A 23,936-nucleotide genomic window follows, 5' to 3' on the forward strand; every position below is an offset into this window, starting at 1 on the left:
CAATGTGCTTCATAAAAATCTATTTATAACCACATTGGTCTTTTTTTAATTTATTGATTCACAGGAATATGGGGGTATTTCAATTCCATGAAATATTTTTTGCATTGTTACAGCCTGTATTAAATGCACATAGTGAGTCACAGTGATATGAATAGCCATTCCACAAACTGCACAGGTATGGGGAATTTATGTAATTAAACACATAGGCTTCTGTTATGTGGGAAGACTAGAGAAGCTGAGATTGTTCCCCTTGGAGCAGAGAAGGTTGATAATAATGAGAGGTTTTGATGGAGTAGGTGGGGAGAAACTGTTCCTGCTGGTAGGATGATCGGTAAGCAGTAGGCAGAGTTTAAGATAATTGGCAATAACTCCTGGAGGAAATTAGAAGATTTTTTTTCCCCCCTGCAGCAAGTTATTACAATCGGCACTGTCTGAAAAGGTGCTGGAGGCATAATAGCATAATAGAATTTCAATAGGGAACTGGATATATACTTGGTGAAATTTGCAGGGCTATGGGAAAGAGCAAAGTGAGTGAGACTAATTGGACAGAGCCACACAGACATTGGACCAAATGGTATCCTTCTGTGCTGGATTTTTTTTTTTATTCATTCATGGGATCGGGGCGTCGCTGGCTCTGCCAGCATTTATTGCCCAACCCTAGATGCCCTTGAGAACTAAAGAACAGAGGGCATTTAAGAGTCAACCACATTGCTGTGGGGTCTGGAGTCACATGTAGACCAAACCAGGGAAGGACAGCAGATTTCCTTCCCTAAAGGACATTAGTGAACTAGATGGGCTTTTACAACAATGATTTATCATTAGACTTGTAATTCCAGATTTTTTTTTAAAATTTAATTCAAATTTCACCATCTGCCATGATGGGATTCGAACCTAGGTCCTCAGAGCATTACCCTGGTGACAATACCACGACGCCACCGTCTCTACTAATGATTCAAGTTAATACTTAAATCATCTATGTTTATTTCACTTTCTCATCCAATTTATGATAAATAAGCTAGACCATGTGAGATGATTTATTGATTCCTTGCATTTCTGACACTGACCAAAAATTATTCATGACATTGGGAACCACCTGATTGGTAAACTTGTGGGAGCACTGTCACCTGGTACAGGTCATCAAAATAAAGCAAGAAACCACAGAAGAATCGTTAGGCCTCTGAAGCTATTTTAGCTCACCTAGTTAAGCACCCAATTCCACTCTGAACTCTCAGTCTTAGCTTCCCTTATTTCACCTGGTAGATAATTACAAACATTGTACCACCCTTTCAGGTGATGAAATTATCATCCAAGATCAGCTTTACATAGAAATTACAATATGGAAGCAGCCATTCTTCACAAACTGTCTACACTGGTGTTCGTCCTCCACACATGTGGTCGCCCCACTTTCTCATGCCCGTCCTGCCCATACTTATTCGTTGTGCTCCGCTCAATCCTCTTCTTAACTGGCACCGAGGGGCACTTTGCAGCAGGGGTGACTGGATAGTGATTAACAGCGGGAATGCGAATTGGCTTTAATTCAGCACACTGACTCTGAGGGCCAATCTGGAGCTACTGAGCTCCAGGAAAACAATGCAGTATTGGGCTCTGTTTGTGGCAGGATCTATAATATCACAATTCTACAACTTTCTTTTGTTTTTTAAAATAACAGTGGAGTAGAACTCATGTCACGATCACCAGTTTCTATGTGAGCAGGCTGACAGGACTGCAGTTGGCAGCCAGATTTCACCTCCCAGACATGGCGATAAATGCAAGAGCTTCACCATCAAGCTGGTCAGTCTGGCTACCATAAAAGAAATCAATAAGACAAGAATCAATTGCTTAATGTAATAAAAATGATAATAAAAATTGGCCCTCTGTGATAAATTATACTACTTCAAATCTCGAAGTTATTTCACACTTTTCAGCACAACATTTAATTTATTAATCAAAAATGATTAAATCATGGAACCAACTCATGTTGGCACAGTTTTCTCATTGAAAAGAGAATAAACACACTTAATAGCCACCACAGTAAGATGCATTGTTCCTGTCATAGAGTCATTACGGCACAGGAGGTGGTCATTCAGCCCATCAAGTCTATGCTGGCTCTTGGTAGAGCAAACAAAATATTCCCCCACTCTAGCCCTGTAGTGCTGCAAGTGCCCATCCAATTTCTTTTTGAATCCATTCATAGTCTTTGTTTCCGCCACCCTCATAGGGAGCAAGTTGTAGGGAATTACCACTTGTTGCATAAAAAAAGATCTTCCTCACATATCCCCTGCATCTCTTGCCCTAAAACCTCAAATCTGTGCCTCCTAGTCCTTGTAGCAACAGCTAATGGGAACAGTTTTTCTTTGTCTACCTTCTCTAAGCTTGTCATAATCTGCACAACTCAATCAAAGCTCTCCTCAAACCCCTTCGCTCCAAGAAGAACAGCCCTAGTTTCTCCAATATAACCTTTGCAGCTAAAATGCCTCATCCCTGGAATCCTTCTGGTAAATCTCCTCCTCTGCATCCTCTCAAGGATCCTCACATCCTTCCGAAAGTGTGGCAGTCACCCAAAATGAATACTGTTAGTATTGGGAGCAAATGGAAGAATGTTTAGAGGGGCAGTCTCGCTATTTACCAATATAAAAACAATACTTGCCTTTATGCTGTTAAAACAAACATTTCCACATTGCACAAAGCTTAAAAGGTACTTGCAATATGTAGGAACCAAACAATTTTTTTCCCCTTTACATTCTTATTATGGTTTTCTATGGACCTACTAACCGATTGTTGGCTGTAAAGTTGGCTGCTAGTGGCACAGTTGCCTCCCTCTTTTTAGTCAAGACTGGCCCATCTATAGTACTGGTACTGCGACCACTGATAGGAACTGGAAAAGCTCTGGGCTCTTCATCCTGCCATTGGGAAAGAAACAAAGAGTGGGTGGAGAAACAGCATGTTATTCTACAGATATATATATTAACATTTCATCCAGTGGTTCTGAAATTAATTGCTCGCATTTGAAACTGAAAAACCTGCCTCTTCTAATATTATATTGTATGGTCAGGAGCACAAGGTGATAGTCACCCTATCTGCCTGGCTCTCATCAAATTGTTTGTCATCAAGTGCTTAAGATAAGTGTACAATGGAATGATCTATACAAGAGGTAGCTTTGTCTTCAGATATCTTGGAAGATAGCTTTATCTTTTCATTATAATGTGCTCAAGCAGTTCTCACGCATCAGATCGAGGAAATACATCCGCATAGGATTTAAGATGGGCCAAGAGAGTTGGAATCCTGCATCTTAAAGAAGCCTAGGCTTAGGGGTGATATAATTGAGGTGTACAAGATGATGAAAGGAACAGATTATGTTCCAGTTGAGGGTTTGTCACAATTAAATAGATTAGGGAGGACGAGGGATCAGAGTTTTAATTAAAGCAAAAGATTCCGGGTGCTGGAAATCTGAAATAAAAACAGAAAGTGCTGAAAAAACTCAGCAGGCCTGACAGCATCTGCAGAGAGAGAAACACGGTTAATGTTTCAAGTCCAAGGTGGCTCCTGTTCAGAACTTCAATATCAGAATCTTAAGTTGTCTAAGGCCAGATCTAGGTTAGATATCAGGAGGCGGTTCTTTTCCCAGAGAATAGTGATTCACAGGAACTGGCTATCAGATCATGCAGTGGATGCTGATTTGCTCAACTCCTTCAAGTAGAGAAGTACCTATTTCCGGTTAGGGTAGACATCACTTCTTACAAAAGGTACTTCAGGGATTTGAGACCAAAGTGATCTCCTGGACTAGTTTCCATCATCTTGATGGATCAGAGAGGAACTTCCAGGAACATCTCCCCCAACAAATCGGCCTGGATATCTTGATTGTTTTTTTCACCTCTCCAAGGAGATCGCATGGTTTTGGGTACCATGGAGAGTATCAACATTGCACAAGGTTATCACAATTGCATGGAACATGATAAAGGTTCCAAAGTGTCTTTATCTGTTCATCACAATTCCAATGTTCCTTATAAACTCAAGGGAGCATGATTAAATTGTAGCATGACACTCAAGCAAATAGGCTGGTAAAGAACAACTCAAAGGCAACCTGAAACACACTGGAAAACAATTTAATGGGACAGCCACCTCAACGTCCCATCGTAAACAATGAACACATGACCATTCAGCACAGCAGTATAATAGAATATTTTTCATGCTGTAACTACTGGAAGGTTAGGTTACATACAGCATTGTAAAGGACAACTACTATAGTCAAGTTCCAATAAAACTTTCCTCTGGGAGTCCAACTCTATTCTACCTGGTGTACTTTAATATTGTACAAAGATGGCGAGGCTCATAATTACAGGTATTTGAAAATAATTTACTGTTATTTCATGTTTTAATCAGCGAAGGTTGAGAGGGGGCTTGATAGAGGCGTATAAGTTTATGAGGGGCATAGGTAGGGTGCATAGGAGGCCACTTTTTCCATTCGTAGAGGGGTTAATAACCAGGGGGCATAGATTTAAAGTAAGAGGTAGAAGGCTAAGAGGGGAGTTGAGGAGAACTTTTTTCACCCAGAGGGCGGTGGGAGCCTGGAACTCACTGCTTGAAAGGGTGGTTGAGTCAGAAACTCTCGTAACACTTAAGAAGTATTTAGATATTCACTTGCATTACCATAGCTTCCAGGGCTATGGGCCATGCGCTAGAAAATGGGATTAGTGTTGTCAGATCTTCGTTGACCGGCATGGACACGATTGGCCGAATGGCCTCCTTCTGTGCTTTATACACCTATGAGTCTATGAGTCTACTTCAAAAACAAAATGGAATCATCCCAAAATATATACACGATCAAATGGAGAACTTCCACATTTGGTGCATCTCAGTGAATTTTTCTATGGTGGAATGAAATTCTTTTATGGATAATTTTTCTTCCTAAAATATGGTCAGTGTCAGCTAAAGAAGTAACTGCACACGGCAACACAGAATTAGCCAAAAACCGTGCACTTGATACCTCATACCAACGGCTAAAAAAATTAGATATAAATTTCACTATTTTTGGATGCTCTAATTATGTGACTAAATCAACCCATTATTGGCACAATTTTGTGTCGTGCTCTGGGGAGGGAAGATCTAGTATTTCATATTTCCCATATATATCATGTATAACACGAGATCTTCTCCCTGCACCCGATGCCACACGCCACGCCACAATAAGAGTCGATAATGACAAAGCTGCTATCGACTGAGACACTCATATTCATGTCAATTGGCATTCACAAATACATTTCCTCTCAGTTTGTTTCTCTCCTCATTTTTCCATGGGAGCTTGGAATGAAGTCAGGAGGGAAAGTTTTCATTCAGATTAACGGTACTGGAAAAGTGAAGCAGAGCACCACAGCAGCTTAGCGGAGGACAGCAACAGCCGAAACAAATGGACTGGAACGGCGCTGGGTGAATTTGATACATTTCCTTCAGGAGCAGGGGAAAAAAAACTCACCCACATCTAGGATGATCCCCCCTGCCCACAGTCCCAAACAGGGGAATAGGTTTCTAACGGTGTACAAGCGCAAAGCACATAAGACAAATCTCTGCTCCCAGTCACATTGCGTACACCCAATTTCTCTTCTTTACTTGGACTGAGAAACTCATGAAAAGTACTGACTATGACCAACAAGTAAATAAGCAAGTGCTACCTGGTATACTCTGCAATACTTTAGCACTTAAAAATGTCAAGTTAAAAGGCCAGAAGAGGTACTTTAAGTCCAAATTATTTAGTTAAGATAGTCAAGCTGATCCAATTTGAAAGAGAGGTGATTTTTGAGATGGTACCATTGAAATCTTAACATTTCTGAAGGTAATGGACGATGATGCAAAGCTCAGACATCAGGACAGGTTGGAGAGATAATTAGTTGATGATTTGGTGGAGGAGTGATGGATTTGTCAAAGAAGGACAGGCTTCCAGGATAATCTTGGTCTAGGGCTGTTTTGATGCCTACCAGGTACTTTAACACTATTTTCTTTGTTCCATCTCTTGAATAGCTGTTCAAATAACTCAGTAAGCCCCATTTCATTGAGGAAGTGAAAGGGATTAAATTCTATTAGGCCTCCAGAGCACTGAAGGACATCAAGCACATGGAACTGTAGCCCAGGAAATGTTCAACACTCCAGGAAAGGGGAGGTGGAAATTGACAGGAATAAACCCACAGTAACGCTATTCTTCCCAGGCACTGCACTGCACCAGGATTCTGAAAAAACAAAGGCACAATCTGTCTCCGGTTCCCAATGCCCGAAAGGTTTGGTTAATTTATAATTACCAGAACATTCCAAGTGGTTCTCTTCTCTGGGGATGTCTTGCTCAAGCTGGACAGTTTTTTCCTCCCATCTGCGGAGCTATCAAACAAAGCCAGGAAATCGCCTGCTCTTTCTTCGCTAAGGAGAGACCAGGTAAGGGGCACAATTAATGGACTTATTTTCTTCAGGCATGATGCCATATTGAATGGCCAATTATATGCATCAATTTTTTGAATTTTTGCAATCAATTCCCGATATTCACTATTTCCAAAGTCTTAATTCTCATAACGCAGTGCTTCCTGTGTGCCGTGAGCACAGCTTTCTCACTAGTTACCGAACAGTGCTCTTTTACAGCTCTGTGAAGTGCGTTCTATTACCACACATTCGAAATCGAACTCTGTAACTTTAAGAGTCACTGCACCATTACTTCTGCCATAATTAGGCAAGAAATAAGAAAATATGCTGATTAATTGATTTTATAAATCATATACTCGTGTGCATTTTATGGCCAAGCTGGACCTTCCCACGAGTAGCTGCTGGTAGCCTGGACTTTACTCACCACTATGATTTGTTTTTTGAAAACGGAAGGAGTGGGGAAGGGGATTGGGACTTGAGTGAAATAGAGGAGGAAAACATTTTTTTTTAATTTCCTCATCACCAATTAGGTGTTCACCATCTAGGCACCATTCACCGACCGAAGATGTTACATGTGTGGACACACTGCCACCTATTGTCACTATCTACAAACACATTAAGCACCAGTCTACATCCATTACATTAGGCAGACGCAATGGCTTTCAGCTCTCTCTGAACAAATGACAAAATGGTAACTTCAGCCTCAGTGGATTCAGTGGAAAAGGATTTGACTTTTTTTTTAAGAAAGTCATTTTCTTGCAACTTGGCTCCTCCAATACTTTTCAGGGGAAAAGAACATGACAAAGGAGTCATGTTTCATTATTTAATGTTCACGATCCAAAGAAAGAAAACGAAAATAATAGACATACATAAAAGAAAAGAACCCCACCCCCCCTGAAACTGCAAGAGATAAAATCAGGGGGTTCACTGCTTTTCCAAACATAAAGTAACTTTTTATCTCCATACATTTGCTGCAAGTCACAAAGGCCAAAATGGGGCGGAATTTTAAAATGGGTGGGATCGGAAGCAGACGATTTCCAGTCACCAGCCTGTGTGCCGGGTTGCCAGCATGGTCCCAGCTCGGGACCATTTTCGAATAGCCTGTTTGGTGAGGCCGACGTGAGAGAGAGATATTTGATATCCTTACAAAGGGGCCGTGCATAAGGCCTATTAAACTATATAACAATGCCCCATCCCCCACCCCGGAAAACCACAAGCAGCCCGCACAGATTTGCTTGGCGTGCTCCCCCCATGGCCACAGGCACGCCTGCTGCTGGATTAATCCCTGGATTGGCGGCGGGGGGGGCAGGCGTGCTGTCCACAGGCCTTCCCGCCAATCAGGGTGGAGGCGGGAAGGTGGGGGGTTCCCCACATGTACATGTACACCCTCACGCAGGCAGCCTGTAGATTATTATCCTTCCAATATCTCCCATGGCTGGATAAACTGCCAAATTGCTATCATCTTCCAGTCCTCCGTGGGCACAAGGGTGGTGCCAGAGGACCAGAGAATTGCAAGTGTTACACTTGTGTTGAAGAATGGGTATAAGGATAAGCCCAACAGCTAGAGGCCAATTAGTTTAACCTCAGTGGTGGGAAAGCTTTTAGGAATGATAATCAGGAGCAGATTTACAGTCACTTGGACAAGTGTGGATTAATTAAGGAAAGCCACATGAATTTGTTGAAGGAAAGTCGTTTTTAACTAGCTTGATTGATGAGGTAACAGAGGGTTGATGAGGGTAATGCTGTTGATGTGGTGTACATGGACTTCCAAAAGGTGTTCGCTAAAGTGCCATATAACAAGCTTGTCAGCAAAGTTAAAGCTGATTCAATAAAAGGGACAGTGGCAGCATGGATATGAAGTTGGCCGAGTGACAGCAACCAGACATCCTGTGGGCAAGGGTCATTACATTGTGGAAGCTTTTTATGGATACAGGGAAAAGCTAAGCTTATAATTACTATTTAACACTATTTATAAGGCTAACACAGGCTAACTTCTACAAGTGAGTTACCAGAGAATCTTTATGCTGTGTTCATGGTTTTGTGCCAATATTAGAAAGGTGGCTTGTTAAAGGCCAGGCAACAATTGTTTTTCCCCCAGATTGAGACCTTTTCGATTACAAATATTGTGTAAAGTTGTTTGCTTAAAGTTCAAAGTAAGGTCAAAAAGGTAATGTCTTAATGTAATACAACTGATGATGGCTGTTTGTTTAGAATATCATTGCTAAGTAGAAATTCAGCAGTTTGTAATCACCCTTACGCAATGGTTGCTTGGTGGAACTGGGGACGGATGGGGGAGGTGCTGAGGCAAGCAGATCCAGGAGGAGATTGGCCAAACTTCCTGTCAGGACCTTCCTGCTCAAGGGAGGGTTGCCCGGGGTGAAAATGAACCAATCACGGACCGTCGCTATCAGAGGAAGTAGCCAACCATGGACTATTGCTATCAGAAAGGAGCCAATCAGAAAGTGCGTACATGACAAGGCAGGGAGCAGAAACCTATTTAAGCACGGTGTTCATTAAGCTTGAGGCCATCACTGCAGCCGGACAAGGAAGAGGGAAAGCCTGGTCAGTTATCTGAACAGAGAATGGACACGGATGGATTGACCACCCGATCCTGCCTGTTTCTCGGGGAAACCAAGTAACTAAAGCACGGGGTGAGTAGTCACTGGTATAAGTATTATTGAGCTGTCTGTAACAATAATCAAATAATAAAGTGCAGCTGTTTTGGGTAGTCTCGAGTTTTGGGTCATTGATGTCCAGAGTAGACCAGGTGGTAGGAATAGCCTACAATCTACATTGCTTGACCTATAATAGTGACTTGGACTTGGCTGTGCAGGGCACAATTTCAAAATCTGCAGATGACACAAAACTTGGGAATACTGTGAACTGTGAGGAGAATAGTGATCGACTTCAAGAGGGCATAGACAGGTTGGTGGAATGGGTGAAGTTTCATGCAGAGAAGTGCTACATTTTAGTAGGAAGAACTACTAAATGTGTAGAATATAAGATAAAGGCGTAATTCTAATGGGGGTGCAGGAACAAAAAGACCTGGTGGTATATGTGCACAAATCACTGAAGGTGGCACAGCAGGTTGAGAAAGCAGTTAGTACGGCATACGGATCCTGGGCTTTATAAAGAGGTACATAGGTCACAAAAACAAGGGAGTGATGTGACCCTTTATAAATGAGTATTGTGTCCGATTCTAAGCATCACGCTTTAGGAAGGATGTGAATGTATCAGAGCGTGCACACAAAAAATTTACGAGAATGGTTCCAGGAATGGGGGATTTCAGTTACATGGATAGACTGGAGAAGCTGGGGTCATTCTCCTTAGAGAAGAGGAGGTTGAGAAAAGATTTGTTAGAGGTGTTCAAAAACATGCAAGGCCTGGACAGAGGAGATAGGGAGAAACCACTGGCAAAAAGGTCAAGAGCCAGAGAACTCGGATTTGAGGGGAATAGCAAAAGAACCAAATATGGCATGAGGAAAACATTTTTTTTTAAATACAGTTTATAGTTAGGATCTGGAATGCACTGGCTGAGAGTGTGGCAGAAGCTGATTCAATCATGGCTTTCAAAAGGCAACTGGATCATTACCTGAAGAGAAAAATTATTACAATGCCATAAGGAAAGGGCAGTGGGGCTAGCTCTCTTACAGAGAGCTGGCAAGGAACTAAGAGGCCACATGGTTCTTTCTATGCTGCATCCATTTCGAGAAGCTAAGTTGCAGGCAACACAAATAAAACCAGTGTGGGGTTGGCAGGAGGCAGGCCCTGACCTGTCAGTCTGGAACTATCACTGCAGCTGCTGCTTTCACTTTCAATGCCAGATCCTAACTATAAACTGTATTTTTTTTTTAAATGTTTTCCTCATGTCACCTTTGGTTCTTTTTCAAATCAGTGCCCTCTGGCTCTTGACCCTATTGCCAATGGGGTCAGTTTCTCCCTATCTCCTCCGTCCAGGCCTCTCATGTTTTTGAACAGGTCTATCAAATCTCTTCTCAACCTTTTCTTTTTGTGATCTATGTACTTATCTGCCTCCACTATGAACAGCCAGGGTTGGGGCGGGGTGGGTGAAGAGTAATGAAAGGGGGTTGTGTAAATGCTTCTATCTTTCAGAAACTCATAGAAAGCAGGGAAAGTATATTGAGGCATTTAATGCTGACTGAATAATCAAAATGCTGCTCAGTGTTCTGGTGCAGTTGTTGGTGAACTGATTTGCAAGATGTCCTTCATATTTACACAGTAGATTAAATTCCACCTAAACATGGATCTACTTCAATTCTCAGTGATGTAAAGTAATTACATTACCTTAATGTGGCATTGGCTTGCTGGTTGACCTGCGTGGTACTGTTTGACCTTTGTAAATTGTTAATAGCACGAGAACCACTGCCACTGATATTTCCAAGCCCAGCATCAACCTGCAGGGAGACAGAAAACCTCGACATAACTTTTACATGCGAAACTTCTCATTCTCTCTGTTTCTCTCACATGCATGCATTTACACACGCCCAATAGCTTTTCCCTACACTTCTGAAGTACTATAACACACTTGTGACTTTACAAATTTTGCACTTTCCCAATTTGAGTTGTACTGCTGATTTTAGGTAGGGGGAGAGGAAGAGCACCCCCAGTACTGACAAGCACACAATCAATCAGACAAATTGCACCCAAACCTTCCTTGTCAAATGGTTCATTGAGCATATCAGACGTTAGTAAGATTCAGCTTAATGAATAGCCAGAGAAAATAAATTGAGGCACCAATTATATGCACCAGTAAACAATAGATATCCCCAAGGCTCGGCTGGAAAGTGTATCGCCTAGAACATTAAGGTCAAAAGACCAAAAAATCTCCCAGGATCAATCCCTAGTGTTGCTTATTAGCTAATCACAGTCTTGGTCAAAGTTGGGGAACTGAGGAAGGAGCTGGTAAAACAAGAACTAAAATTAGTCTTAGTGTCCCTTGAATGAGGTAAAGAGTGGAGTGGTGGGGAAAGAAAATCATCCAAGATTTATGCTTCTAATTGTTATCCAATACCTCTCTGGAAAGCAAAGCTTAAATTGTCGAGCAAATCACTGCTAAGTCCCCCGTTACACTCACCTGACCATCAGAAATGTACTTTGCAGAGAGGAATTGGATAGCAATTAGAAGCATAAATCTTGGAAGCTTAAATTGACCACAAAACGATAATTTGGGTCTCATACCAGAAGGCTGTCAGCACAAGACCTGTGTGCCTCACCATGATCACCACATTCATGGCAGGAAGGGGAAGTTTTTTTTAAAAACTCGGCCAGTTCTGGAAAGTTCCATTTAAGTTATACCCAGGTTCCGTCTGCATTATTTACCGAAGTGTTCCTTTTGGCCTTGTTCTCGGAGATGACAGAGGTGGAGCGTGCTAGCTGTTTGGCTGGTGAAGCGCTGCTGGGGCGTTTAGATATGGATAACTGAGAGCCAGTCAAGCTAAGATCAAATCCATCACCAAGGAACGAAGAACTGCTTCGTGAAGTATTCATTGTGAACGCACAATAGAAAGCAACCTGGAATGAAATTAGAAAACTACATGTAAACATTTGGCTTTTGAATCCAGTAGTTTAACACTTTAAAATAGTGAAATTCTTTTGCGGCTTGCAAAGTGAGCATATGCACTATCAAGCCCTCTCCTAGCTTTTACACAGTGAAATTAATATTTTATTCATTGAAATGGTCAATGCATTTGCTAATGTCCTGAGAGAGGATTTTGCTATGGCTTGTGCTAAAAACATATCAGTATGCAACAGAGCTAACAAACAGGTGAATACCACCAGCTGAAATCAGTTAGCAACATGGACTAAGAACTGTGTCCAGGACTTCCATAGTCTAAACATATCAGCTTGGCTCATCTGGTCATATTCTTGCCTCTGAGTTAGAAGTTTGTGGGTGGAAAGCCTATTCTAAGAATTGACCCTTTAATCCAGATTGGCATTCTAGTGTAGTGCTGAGGAAGTACTATCCTTCAGATCAGATATCAAACAAAAGCATTATCAGCCTGTTCCAATGGACATTACAGATCCCATATCAATATTCAGAGAGAAGTACAGTTCACCTGGTGTGCTGGGCAATATTTCACCCTAAATTGACAGCACGGTCACTCATTTCATTGGTGTTTGTGGGATCTTGTTGCACACAAAAAGGTGCCATATTTTTTAGAATACAACCACTGGATTTAAAAATGACATTAATTTATTCCACCTGAGGATATATGATAAAGCACCATAAACATAGAAGACTTTACATTTAATAATGTATCATTTATGCATCCAATTCCATTTGCCTAGCTCTACTCCTGCTATACTCCATCTGCCGCTGAAATGCTTAATCACACCTTTGTCACCTCCAGGCTTGACCAGTCCACTCCTCTCCAGCCCAGCTTCCCAACCTCCACCATTCATAAACTCCAGCTTATCCGAACTCATCCACTCCCTCTCACTCATCAACCATGCCCTTGCTGACCTATATTGCCTCCCAGTTGTGAATGGCTCAATATTAAAATCCTCATCCTTATGTTTAAATCTCTTCATTGGGTTATCCCTCCTTATCTCTAACCTCCTCAAGACCTACACCCCAGCCCCACCTCTCCCCCGGGAACACTCTGTTCCTCTAACTCTGGCCTTTTTGTACATGGCTTTACCCCACCATTAAGAGCCATGCCTGCAGCTGCTTAGGCCCTGTGCTCTAGAATTCCCTCTCAAACCCTTCTGTCTGTCTCTCCTCCTCCTCCACATCTCTCTCTCCCTCCCTCTTCCCTTAAGGCTCATATTGTAACCCTCCCCTTTAACCATACTTTTGGCTGCCCATCCTAACACCACTTTATTTCAGTGTCCATTTGTGTCTGATGATGTCTCTATGAAGCACCTTTATGTTAAAGCATAATGTACATATGACAGTAGTTGTTATTGTTGGCTCACTCCACCAAGGAAGCCCTCTTCATGGATTTCTCTGACAAGTACATACAGGTAAATGCCACTAGCATACCTAAACAAAACGTTTAAAAAATACTCAAGATGACCAGAATAAAAACACTTTTATAACTGTAGAAATTCAAAGGGTAAATCAGACCTAAATGACAATGAAAATACAAAGTCATCAACCTTTCAAAAGCATCAGATTTCTGATAACAGCTGAGGAGCTGCCAAGTTCAAGACGACATTAATCGTTATTCACATCCTAAAGGGTCACTGAATCTGATGGTCAAAATTAATTCACAGGCTTTAAGCTGTCATTACCCAAAATAAATCTCGCTAAAGCTTTGTTTGAAAAGTGCCAACTCTGAGTAAAAGTCAAAGCAAATGTGTTTGTGTTATCTACCCCCAAAAATAGCTTTGGTAAATCTCTTCAATGTAAAACAGCCAAAACAAAGATTCTTGGCACAGCACAGAGGATTTTGATGGTCACAGGTTAGTACTGTTTGAAAACCTACAAGGTTTAGAGGCTACTTTGAAGTTCCTGTATCTTTTAAAACAGAAAACTTTCCACAAGGAACCAAACATTGCATAGTAAAGGTTACATTTTCAGCTCTTCATTGTCTGAACTACTTTGATTCTATTTCTGGGAGTGCTGAAGATACAGCCAATGAAAAAACCTCTTCACCATCACTCTTTGGTGCATTAGCACTTCAGCCTGACCCACTGAACACTGCCAGTCTCAAGCTGGTCAGTTTGCTCCAAACAGACAAAGGACAGGAAGTTTAATATTAGACAATGACTGAGCACCTCCATCTGGTGATCACAGAGTGAAAATAAAAATGATCACTGCCCTTTCATCCAAGAAATAGGAACGTGGCATGAAGAACTGTGGAGAAAGAGCCCTGTACAACTGAAATAATGCTGACATTCTGCTGAAAAGCCATCACTTTGTAAATTAACAATCTTCTGTCATCACTCAAGTTTTCCCTAGCCACTTTATCCCACCCAATTAATAAAATTAATTTGTTGCCTGTACTGTTTATTTGGAGTCAATGGTCAATCTCTGGAGCTTAGCATAATGTCATTTCCGACAAAGCACTGTGTGAGGAAAGGCACACAAATAGACAATTATGCCAAATCCAATTTAATAAACATTCTATTTTCAGTTTACCAATACAAATGGGTTTTAACTTGCTTTGTTCCAGAAGGACTAACTGGGAAATTGGAACTTCAATTTCAACAATATTAACTGGAGAAATGCAGTTTTAATTTAGAAAGCACAATAACCTATATTAAAAATTCACTCTAAATTCATGTTCTGATTCATGGGTTTGCTACCCATTAGCTGACATCAAACACTGAGATGACAGAATTCTTTCTTAAAACCAATTACTTTTAATCCGCCTTCTGTAACTGGTATTTTGCTTTTCTTGTAAGTTGAGCCTTTGGACCCAGACCTTTTCACATATAAAAATATTGCTGCAGAATTCTCTCATATAGCTTCTTACATTTGGCTTTTGAATGCTCACTCTTTTTCTGGGTAAAATCAGTTGGCATTACCCATTTTCTCAAAGCATAACAAACATTTACTTACCAAAGGCTCTGAGTTGAGGACTTCGTTATTTTCTAATGCGTTTGGATTGTGCATTTATTACTCCAGATATATTTGAGGAATTGCACATACTGAATATCATAAGGACAATTCAGCACAGACTAAGGCCATTTGTCCCATCATGGCTGTGCTGGCTCTTTAGTGGAGCTATCCAATTAGTCCCACTCCCCTGCTCTTTCCCCATAGCCCTGTAAATATTTTCCTCTGAGTATTTATTCAGTTCTCCTTTGTATGTTTTGGATCTGTTCCAACTGCCCTTTCAGGCAGTGCATTCCAGGTCACAGCAACTTGCGGTGTAAAACAAAAAGTTGCTTCATGTCGCCCTTTTTGTCAATCACCTTAAATCTGTGTCCTCCGATTAATGGTCCTCCTGCCACTGGAAGCAGTTTCTCTTTATCTACCCTATCAAAACCATTCTTGACCTCGAACATCTCTATCAAATCTTCTCTTTAACCTTCCCCACTCCAGCTTCTCCAGTCCCTCACATCGCTGGTACCATTCTGGTAAATCTCTCCTGCAACCTCCCTCAGGTCTTGACACCTTCCTGAAGTGTCATGTCCAGACTTGAATGTAACACTTCAGCTGAGGCCTGACCAGTGTTTTATAAAAGGTATAGCATGAGTTCTTTCCTTCTGTACTCTACTTGTCTATTAATAAAGCCAAATGCTTTTTTAAAAAAAGCCCTTCTCATCTTGTCCAGCTACCTTCAAGGGTTTGTGTACATAACCACACGGACACACAAATGAGAGACAACTTGCCCACACTGGGAAACCCTACATAATGCATCCCTCAATCTACCTATCGAAATGTATCACTTCATACTTCTCCATGTTAAATTTCATCCACTATGCGCATGGGCATACGAATTAAGGAGCAGGAGAAAGCCCTTCAACCCCAAGCCTCTTCCGCCATTTGATAAGATCATGGCTAATCTGATTGTGGCTTCAGTTCTACCTTCTTGTCTACCCCTATACTCTTTGAATCCTTTGTCAATCAAGAATCTATCTAACTCTGCCTTAAAAACATTCAACGAGCCAGCCTCCACTGCTCTCTGGGAAGAGAATTCTACAGGCTAATGACCCTCTGAGAGAAAAATGTTCTCCTCACCTCCATCTTAAATGGGAGGCCTCTTATTTTTAAACTGTCTGCCCTAGTTCTAGTCTCTCCCGTAAGGGAAACATCCTCTCAGCATTCACATTGTCAAATCACCTCAGGATCTTGTATGTTTCAATAGGATATAATGTTGTAATTCTATAAAACACTGGTGAGGCCACAACTGGAGTATTGTGTGCAGTTCTGGTCACCACATTACAGGAAGGTCATAATAGCTCTGGAGAGAGTGCAGAGGAGGTTTATAAGAATGTTGCCAAGGTTAGAAAAGTGTAGCTATAAGGAGAGATTGGATAGGTTGGGGTTATTTTCCTTAGAACAAAGAAGGCTGAGAGGTGACTTGATTGTGGTGTACAAAATTATGAGGGGAATAGATAGAGTGGACAGGATAAAATTGTTTCCCTTGGTGGAGAATCCTAGAACCAGGGTACATAGATTCAAGATAAGTGGCAGAAGGTGTAGGGGGGACATGAGGAAGAACTTTTTCACGCAGAGGGTAGTGGGTGCCTGGAATTCACTGCCCAAGTTGGTGGTAGAGGCAGAAACTCTAAACTCTTAAAAAGTACCTAGATCTGCACCTTAAGTGCTGTAAGCTGCAGGGCTATGGGCCGGGTGCAGGAAGGTGGGATTAGAAAGGGCACCTGGGTGTCCTTGGGCTGGCATGGACAAGATGGGCCGAATGGCCTCTTTCTGTCCTGTAAGTTTTCTGTGGTTCTAAGATCACCTTATGTTCTTCCAAGCTCCAATGGATACAGGCCCAATCTGTCCAACCTTTCCTCATAAAATAACTCCCCTCATCCCAGGCATCAGTCAAGTGAACCTTCTCTGAACAGCTTCTGATGCAATTATATCCTTTCTTAAGTAAGGAGACTAAAACTGTACACAGTACTCAAGATGTGGTCTCACCAAGACCACCACCCTGTACAACTGTAGCAGAACTTCCTTCATTTTATATTCCACTCTCCTTGAAATACACAACATTCCATTTGCCTTCCTAATCACTTGCAGTACCTGCATACCTAACTTTTTATGAGTCAGGCACTAGGTCACCCAGATCCCTCTGTACTGCAGAGCTCTGCAATCTCTCTCCATTTAAATAACGCACTGCTTTTCTATTCCTCCTGCCAAAGTGGACGCACTTTCCCACATTATATTCCATCTGCCAAATTTTTGCACATTCACTTAACCTACCTACATCCCTTTGTAGACTCCTTATGTGCTCTTCACAACTTACTCTCCGACCTATCTTTATGCCATCAACAAATTTAGCAGCCATACATTCTGTCCATTCGTCCAAGTCATTGATATAGATTGTAAATAGTTGAGGCTCCAGCACTGATCCCTGTAGCATTTCACTAGTTACAACTTGCCAACCTGAAAAAGACCCACTATCCCTACTCCCTGCTTTCTGTTAGCTAATTAATCCTCTATCCGTGCTAATACGTTACCCGCCGCTCCAGGATTTAAGCACATGATGTAAATGTAGGTTGACACTCCCAGTGCGATGCTGAGCAAATGCAAGAGGTACTGTCCTTTGGATGAGGCATTAAACTGAGACCCTCTCTGATCTTTCAGGTGACACTATTCAAAGAGGAGCAGGGGAGTTCTCCAGTTATCTTGGCCAAAATTTATCCCTCATCAACACCACTGAAACAGATTATCTGGTCCTTTGTTTCATTGCTGTTTCTATGCGCTGCAATGTGAAATTTGGCCGCCATATTTCCCTTGTAAGGGCACCTTTAACACCAGGGCATCAAACAAAACTTGACTGCACTTCAAAAGTATTTCATCATCGTGAAGTGCTTTGGACCATCCTGATAGCGGGAAAGGCAATATCTAAATGCACATCCTTTATTAGGCCCTTTAAATCAGAAGTATCCAAAATTTAGAAATTGATCTTGTTGTAACAAGCAAACAACTTTCACTGAGAGAAGCACATGTTCTGAAAAAATGCTAATCCTGAAGTATTTTTGCTTGAACTCCTAAAATGATGCCGTGCCTTAGCACCTTTGCTTTAAGTTACAGTTCTCTTTGTGCTATTTCTTCTCCCCCAGACCTATGTCATTAGAAAGTTGTTGGATCACTAGCTTATTCCTTTGCTGAGGTCACCCAGCTATGAAGGATTTATGTGCAAGTTGCTTGGACTGACTCAATTTAAAGAACATCCTTTTGCTTTGAGGGGGAAAGTGCCTCGTCCAACACTGGATATTTTACAAACAGCCCACAAATGGCAATGTAGTACCCTCTCCAGACTCTCTACGGATCTACAGACTCTTGGATGTGCACCCTTACAAAATGATTAAGTTAAACGCCTGATGATATGTAACCTTTTCTGTTGCTACAGCTGGTAAGCGATTGTCTACCAGAAATATTTTTAGTCCCATTCACAGGGATGTTAAACAGAAGGTTGGTCAAACACACACAAAAAAATTAACAGCTTTTAAATAATGGAAGAACTAGCATTTATGAAGTGCCTTTTCCACACCCAAGATGTCCCAAAGTTCTGCACAGCAAGTGAAGTACTTTATGAAGTGCAGCCAATGTTGCAGTGCATGCCAATTTGCTGCTGGTTTAATGACCCAATATGAACCCCCTCAATTAATGTATTCCCTTCTAACTGAATTTCAGTTGACCATTGTCCTCTACGTTGCTCTATCATTCAGGAGTTTTTTTTTAAGCAGTTGAGGGAAACAAATCATCTTACAAATAGGTTAGCAAAATTAAGTCCTTGCCAACACCTGCAAGAAAACTGTATGCAAGTCACAGCAACATCCCTTGGAGACACCAAGGATATTCAAAAATGTCCTCGAACGAGTAAAGTTCACTCTGTAATCGTGGAGTTGTGAATGGCAGCCATTGCAGCAAGCATCAATGTTATTTCACCTGCATCAGAATCGACTCATTTCCAAGCGCAAGTCCGACCAAGGGCAAACAATACTGACTTTCACCCATAAAATGGTGATTTCAGATTTGTTGAGCACCCTGGATCCCATCACTTTTTTAGTAACTGCAGGGAGGCAATTAAAAGTTTGCTACAATAAGTCTACGTGGTTAGGCTCACTGATTTGAAATGGGAAGTACTGTTTTAAATAAGATGCAAAGTGCCAGAGAGTGAATGGGGTATCAGAAAACTAGCTGTCAGTTTTAGTTACCAATAGGGGAAAAGGGTCTCTCACAAGTACACCAACATCCAGACTTTGACTGTAGATCCTCCACAACAATCCCCATTCAGCTTAAACATCCCTAACTACATTTTTTTAAAAAAATAACCAAACTATCTAGACAGCAACATGCATTGGTCCAGGTTTTACTTGGCCGCATCTGAACCATTTCCTTCTCGACTGAGTCAAACGTTACCATAGGCAACGCTGGTAACAGTCACAAGCATGCACTACTATTCAATCCCTCGACAGGCAAACCCTTCACTCTTGGGCACTGCTTCGAGTAGCTGGGATTCAAGAGCATGAGAGAGAGAGAGAGACAGAGAAAGAGAGAGAGAGCCAGAGAGAGAGAGAGACAGAGGGATCCCACCTGAGTCGCAGGATGGCAGAAAATGCACTCAAATTAATCGCCCCAAGCGGTGGGTTTTGGCCGGCTTTACCGGGTCTTGTCCCAACACGATCGCAGATGCCAAATTGCGATGTTCTCGGGCAGTAACGAGAAGCTCAAAGTAACCAGTCCGGGCCTGTGGATGATAACTTGTATCAAAGAGGGTCGCTCACAAAGCCTTGGCCTAAGGTTACATTGTAACTGTTTACATCAGAAGTGATACATTGTAACAAAACAAAGAACAGAGAAACCCTCTCCCAGCCGCCGCCGCCTCCTTACAATCAATGCTCATCCTTCGCTTCCCCCTTCACACAAAGTGCATCTTAAACCGCTTCTGGCTGCCGGGGGGGCGGGGGGGAAACCTCCTCCTGAGTCATCTCAGGGCAGAGAGGGGGGGGGGGAAAAAAAACAGGAGCAACTTAGCAACCGAGTCCGCCTGCAACCAAACTTCATCTCAACGGAGGTCCCGCCCCCTCCTCGGCCTCCGATTGGTCCTCGGCGAGGGGCGGTGCCTCATACCGGGCCGCTGATTGGTTGGTGATTGGTCAATCAGCAAAACCCCGCTCCCGCCTCCCAGGTTCCGCTATCAAATTAGATTGACCGGGCACTCAGATTCTCAGAGGTTGCACTGACCCGCCTGACAACAAACATGGGTCAAAGGTGCTACAACCCCAGTACTTAGGAAAGCAGGATTTTAACTAAAAGTGCCTCATTTTCATTAGTCATAAATTAATTTACCATGCTGTGTAAGGTGGAGCAATAATGCATTTTATGGACCACGACATTAAGTGTTTTAGCAAAGCCAGCTTCTTGAACTGTGCACCACTGGTTCCATGGGAGATTTTATCTGCTTTTATCTGGGTCGTGTCCTTCTGATGCTCTGTCCCTTACATAGAATCTGTAATTCCAACCGAACCATTCCATAAATCAGGAGACAAGCATTTTAAAAAGATCGAGCGATTTGGTGTAAAAATCACGTGTTGTTTATTTTATTCGAACACAAACCAATATGGGTAGAAAGTTGGTTTATAAAGGCTCAAAAGTGGTCGATTTAAACTCTAAGGTGCCAGAGCCCTTTACGAAAGCTACATTCATGCATTGAAATGCTTTACAGTTTTTTTGGAAGGATTCTTATCTGTTTTCCGAGTGTGATCGTGGCCCCGCCGGTGGTCCAATTGTGGAGGTGTCCCAGGGCCAGCACCGATACAGACAATTCTCCCCCCACCCCACCCAAGGAGCCAATGTGGAGAGGGATTGGGTTTCATGCAAAGCTGGGATCTGGTACCCAGGCAGCTCCAGGGTCCAAGCATGTGAATCAGAGGTCCTGAGATTGCAGGTCCTCCCGCAAGATAACAACTGAGGCTCAATTTTTCGCATCGATAAATTCGCAAGACATGTCTGCAGAATGTACGGCGCAGAAACAGGCCATTTGGCTGAACTGCTCTATTCTCCGCATTTCATCTCATTCTATCAGCATGCACCCTTCTGTTTCTTTATGCCTTGTGTTTAGCTATCTCCCCTAAATGCACCTATGCTGTTCACCTTAAATATTCCCCATGGGAGTGAATTCTACATTCTAGTCACTTTGGAAAAATAAGTTTTTTTCTTAATTCTGTAATGGATTCATTGCTGACTAACCTAGGTCAATGGGCTCAGGGTTTGCACTAAGCATACCAGAACCTCCTGATACCAAAACTGACAGCTGATATGTATCAGGAAAGATTGAACTCCAGGAAAGAGAAGGCTAAGGGGTGACCTAGTAGAGGTCTTTGTAAATAATTAAGGGAATTGATGAAGTAGATAAAGAGAAGATATTTCCACGTGAAGAATACAAAACTAGGAGACGTGGATATAAGTGATGTTGGCTGAGGGATAAATATTGGGCTGGACACCAGGCAAACCTCCTCTCAGCTTATTCAAATAGTGCCATTCACATATAACTGAGAGGGCAAATAGAGCCCTGAATTGAGCTCTGAAGAAGAGACTTGAAACGTTAACTCTGTTTTTCTCTCCACAGATGCTATTAGACCCGCTGAGTTTTTCCAGCATTTTCTGTTTTTGTTGGGCAAATAGGGCCCTGGTTTAACATCTCATCCAAAAGACGGTGTCTCCAACTGTGCAGTTCTCCTTCAGTACTGCACTGAAGTCTCAGCCTAGATTATGCGCTCAGGTATCTGGAGTGAATATTGTACCCATTACCTTCTGACTCAAATAAGAATGTTACCACAGAATCAAGGCTTCACCTTAATAAAGTGCATATTGCAAAGAAACAGTATTTTCTAGCTGCCCTGGATTACATACGAGCATACAAAATAGGAGCAGAAGTAGGACTGTTGGCCCCTTGAGCCTGCTCACCATTCAATAAGATCATGGCTGATCTGTTTGTGTTTGAAGTTCCACATTCTCATCCACCCCCAATAACCTTTGATTCCCTTGCCTAACAAGAATGTATCTACCTCTGCCTTAAAAATATTCAGTGACCCTGCCTCCACCACCTTCTGAGGCAGAGAATTCCAAAGTCGCACAACCCCCTGAGAGAAAAATTCTCCTCATCTCTGTCCTATATGGGCGACCCTTAATTTTAAACCAATTGCAGATGTTGCCATCCACATTCATACACCCAACGATCGAGAAATCTCAAAACTCTTCTGCATGGGCTCAATGCATGAATCATCGAATCATAGAATGGTTACGGCACAGAAGAAGGCCATTTGGCCCATCGAGCCTGAGTCAGAATGATATTGCTGAAGTGATTGTAATTCAACGATTTTGGAGGTAGCTTATTCCTACATAGGGATCAAAAGGCAGAGTCATAGGATGTTTGCTAACACTCAACAGGGTCAAATTTTAAAATACATAGCAGCAGTCACAGCAGCAAGTGGAATGTGCAGTCAGGGAAGTTCTCTTTGGGGTGGGTCACAAGCCAACGCCCATTGTGGAAGACAAAGGCACTCAGAAATGTACAGCAGGAAAGTTTCACTTGGATCAGCTGTATTGCCAGCTCCTACAATTACAATAATTTCCATACAAAATGTTGCCTCATGATCTTAGACATGAAAGCAATTTCTGCTGAGGTCAATGCAATGTGATATAATTGCTACAAATATGCAATGGCAATCATTATTTCAGCTTGTTCAACATGCCACAGCAATGACATGTAGACCAAATACCAGGATTTGGAAACAAGGCATTAAGAATATGACCTGGGTACGTAATGTAAACAACTGGAATATTGTCTAGAAAATGTTAACCCTTTCACCTGATCATGTAAGTGCTCTTAGACTAGCACTCAGCTTCTGGTGCAAATGAATTTTTTTAAAAAACTGACACATTGTGGTTGTTGATCACACTGAATCATCTTTTCACTTTGATTGAAGTTCACATGGTTGGAAGTTGAAGTGCATGTCACAAGATTTGTTCTAAACCTGGAGCACTGCCAATAGAAGCCGATTATCCCAACTATTCCAAAGTTTTAAAACTTACTTCACGCTCTTCTTTGCACTCTGCAGGTGAAAAAAAAATCAATCTGACTGTTGTGGATTCTGATGAAAAATTAACTCGCCGGCTCTTTCTACATGTGCTATCTAACCCAGTAAGCGTTTATTCCATTTTGTACTGCTGTTTCAGATTTTCTCATCTGCAGTTTTTTACTTCATTCTTCAAATAAATTAGCATTTACACAAACATACTGATTGGGAAGTTTTTAATATAGCAAGGCATTTGAGATGAAAATTGAGTGAGGTGACACCTTTATAACTAGAGCCTGGCTTTTGGTGGTGCTAGCCAAAGGAGGAAGCAAAAATCTGGGCCAAGGTTTTCAGCTCGGCATGTGGGCACACGCCTGACACATGAGCATGAAATAGTGTGCGATGACATTGGGCGAGCGTCCCGATGTCGTTACACACTCGCCCGATATTCTGGTTGGTGGACACGTGCGGGAGTTGGCAACGCGCCCGCCGACAATTAAGACAATGTTAAGCTCATTAATTAATTAATTTAATTTAAACTTTCCCTGCCCGTCCAACCTAACGGTTGGCGGGTGGGCGAATAGGCCAAGCGGCCTTTCCATTCTTTGTCAAACCTCATCCATGGGCGGGATGAGGTTTCAGCCAGTGATTCTAAAAATAAATAAAAACTTTTAAAACTCATTTTTAACATGTCCCATGACAGAGTCACATGAGTGGGGGAGACATGTTTTCCTTATTTCTCAATTCTTTATTTGTAATGTTGAAAACCTTCAGCTCCCTGAGGCAGCTCTGTGCCTTCAGGGAGCTTTCACTGAGTGCACACCCGTGCACGCGCACACTTCAGCGCTCGCGCTCCTCCTGCC

At 42.1% G+C, this 23,936-nt stretch overlaps 1 protein-coding gene and 1 long non-coding RNA gene across 10 annotated transcripts in view; both read right to left on the reverse strand.

Moving 5' to 3' along the window:
- cep131 (centrosomal protein 131) overlaps positions 1-20,067 on the reverse strand; it is a 103,139-nt gene extending 83,072 nt beyond the window's left edge. For 2 of the 9 annotated variants that reach the window (XM_078571193.1, XM_078571190.1), the window contains exons 1-6: positions 19,886-20,067; positions 19,589-19,742; positions 11,740-11,931; positions 10,705-10,814; positions 6,288-6,402; positions 2,773-2,900 (exon numbers count right to left, since the gene is read on the reverse strand). In XM_078571193.1, coding sequence (XP_078427319.1) covers positions 2,773-2,900; positions 6,288-6,402; positions 10,705-10,814; positions 11,740-11,907 — 521 coding nt within the window. In that variant the 5' untranslated portion in view covers positions 11,908-11,931; positions 19,589-19,742; positions 19,886-20,067. Of the gene's footprint in view, positions 1-2,772; positions 2,901-6,287; positions 6,403-10,704; positions 10,815-11,739; positions 11,932-14,929; positions 15,132-19,588 lie in introns of those variants that run through there. The other 7 variants (XM_078571192.1, XM_078571189.1, XM_078571187.1 and 4 more) reach the window with 5 other exon arrangements.
- Positions 20,068-23,701: 3,634 nt separating this feature from the next.
- The window catches only part of LOC144699875 (uncharacterized), a 425,222-nt gene continuing 424,987 nt past the window's right edge, over positions 23,702-23,936 (reverse strand). The window contains exon 3 of the long non-coding RNA XR_013580641.1: positions 23,702-23,919. This is a non-coding gene — a long non-coding RNA (uncharacterized LOC144699875). The remainder of the gene's footprint in view (positions 23,920-23,936) is intronic.

The sequence above is a fragment of the Cetorhinus maximus genome, chromosome 24 (assembly GCF_964194155.1).
Source record: "Cetorhinus maximus chromosome 24, sCetMax3.hap1.1, whole genome shotgun sequence".
Classification (NCBI taxonomy): Eukaryota; Metazoa; Chordata; class Chondrichthyes; order Lamniformes; family Cetorhinidae; genus Cetorhinus; species Cetorhinus maximus.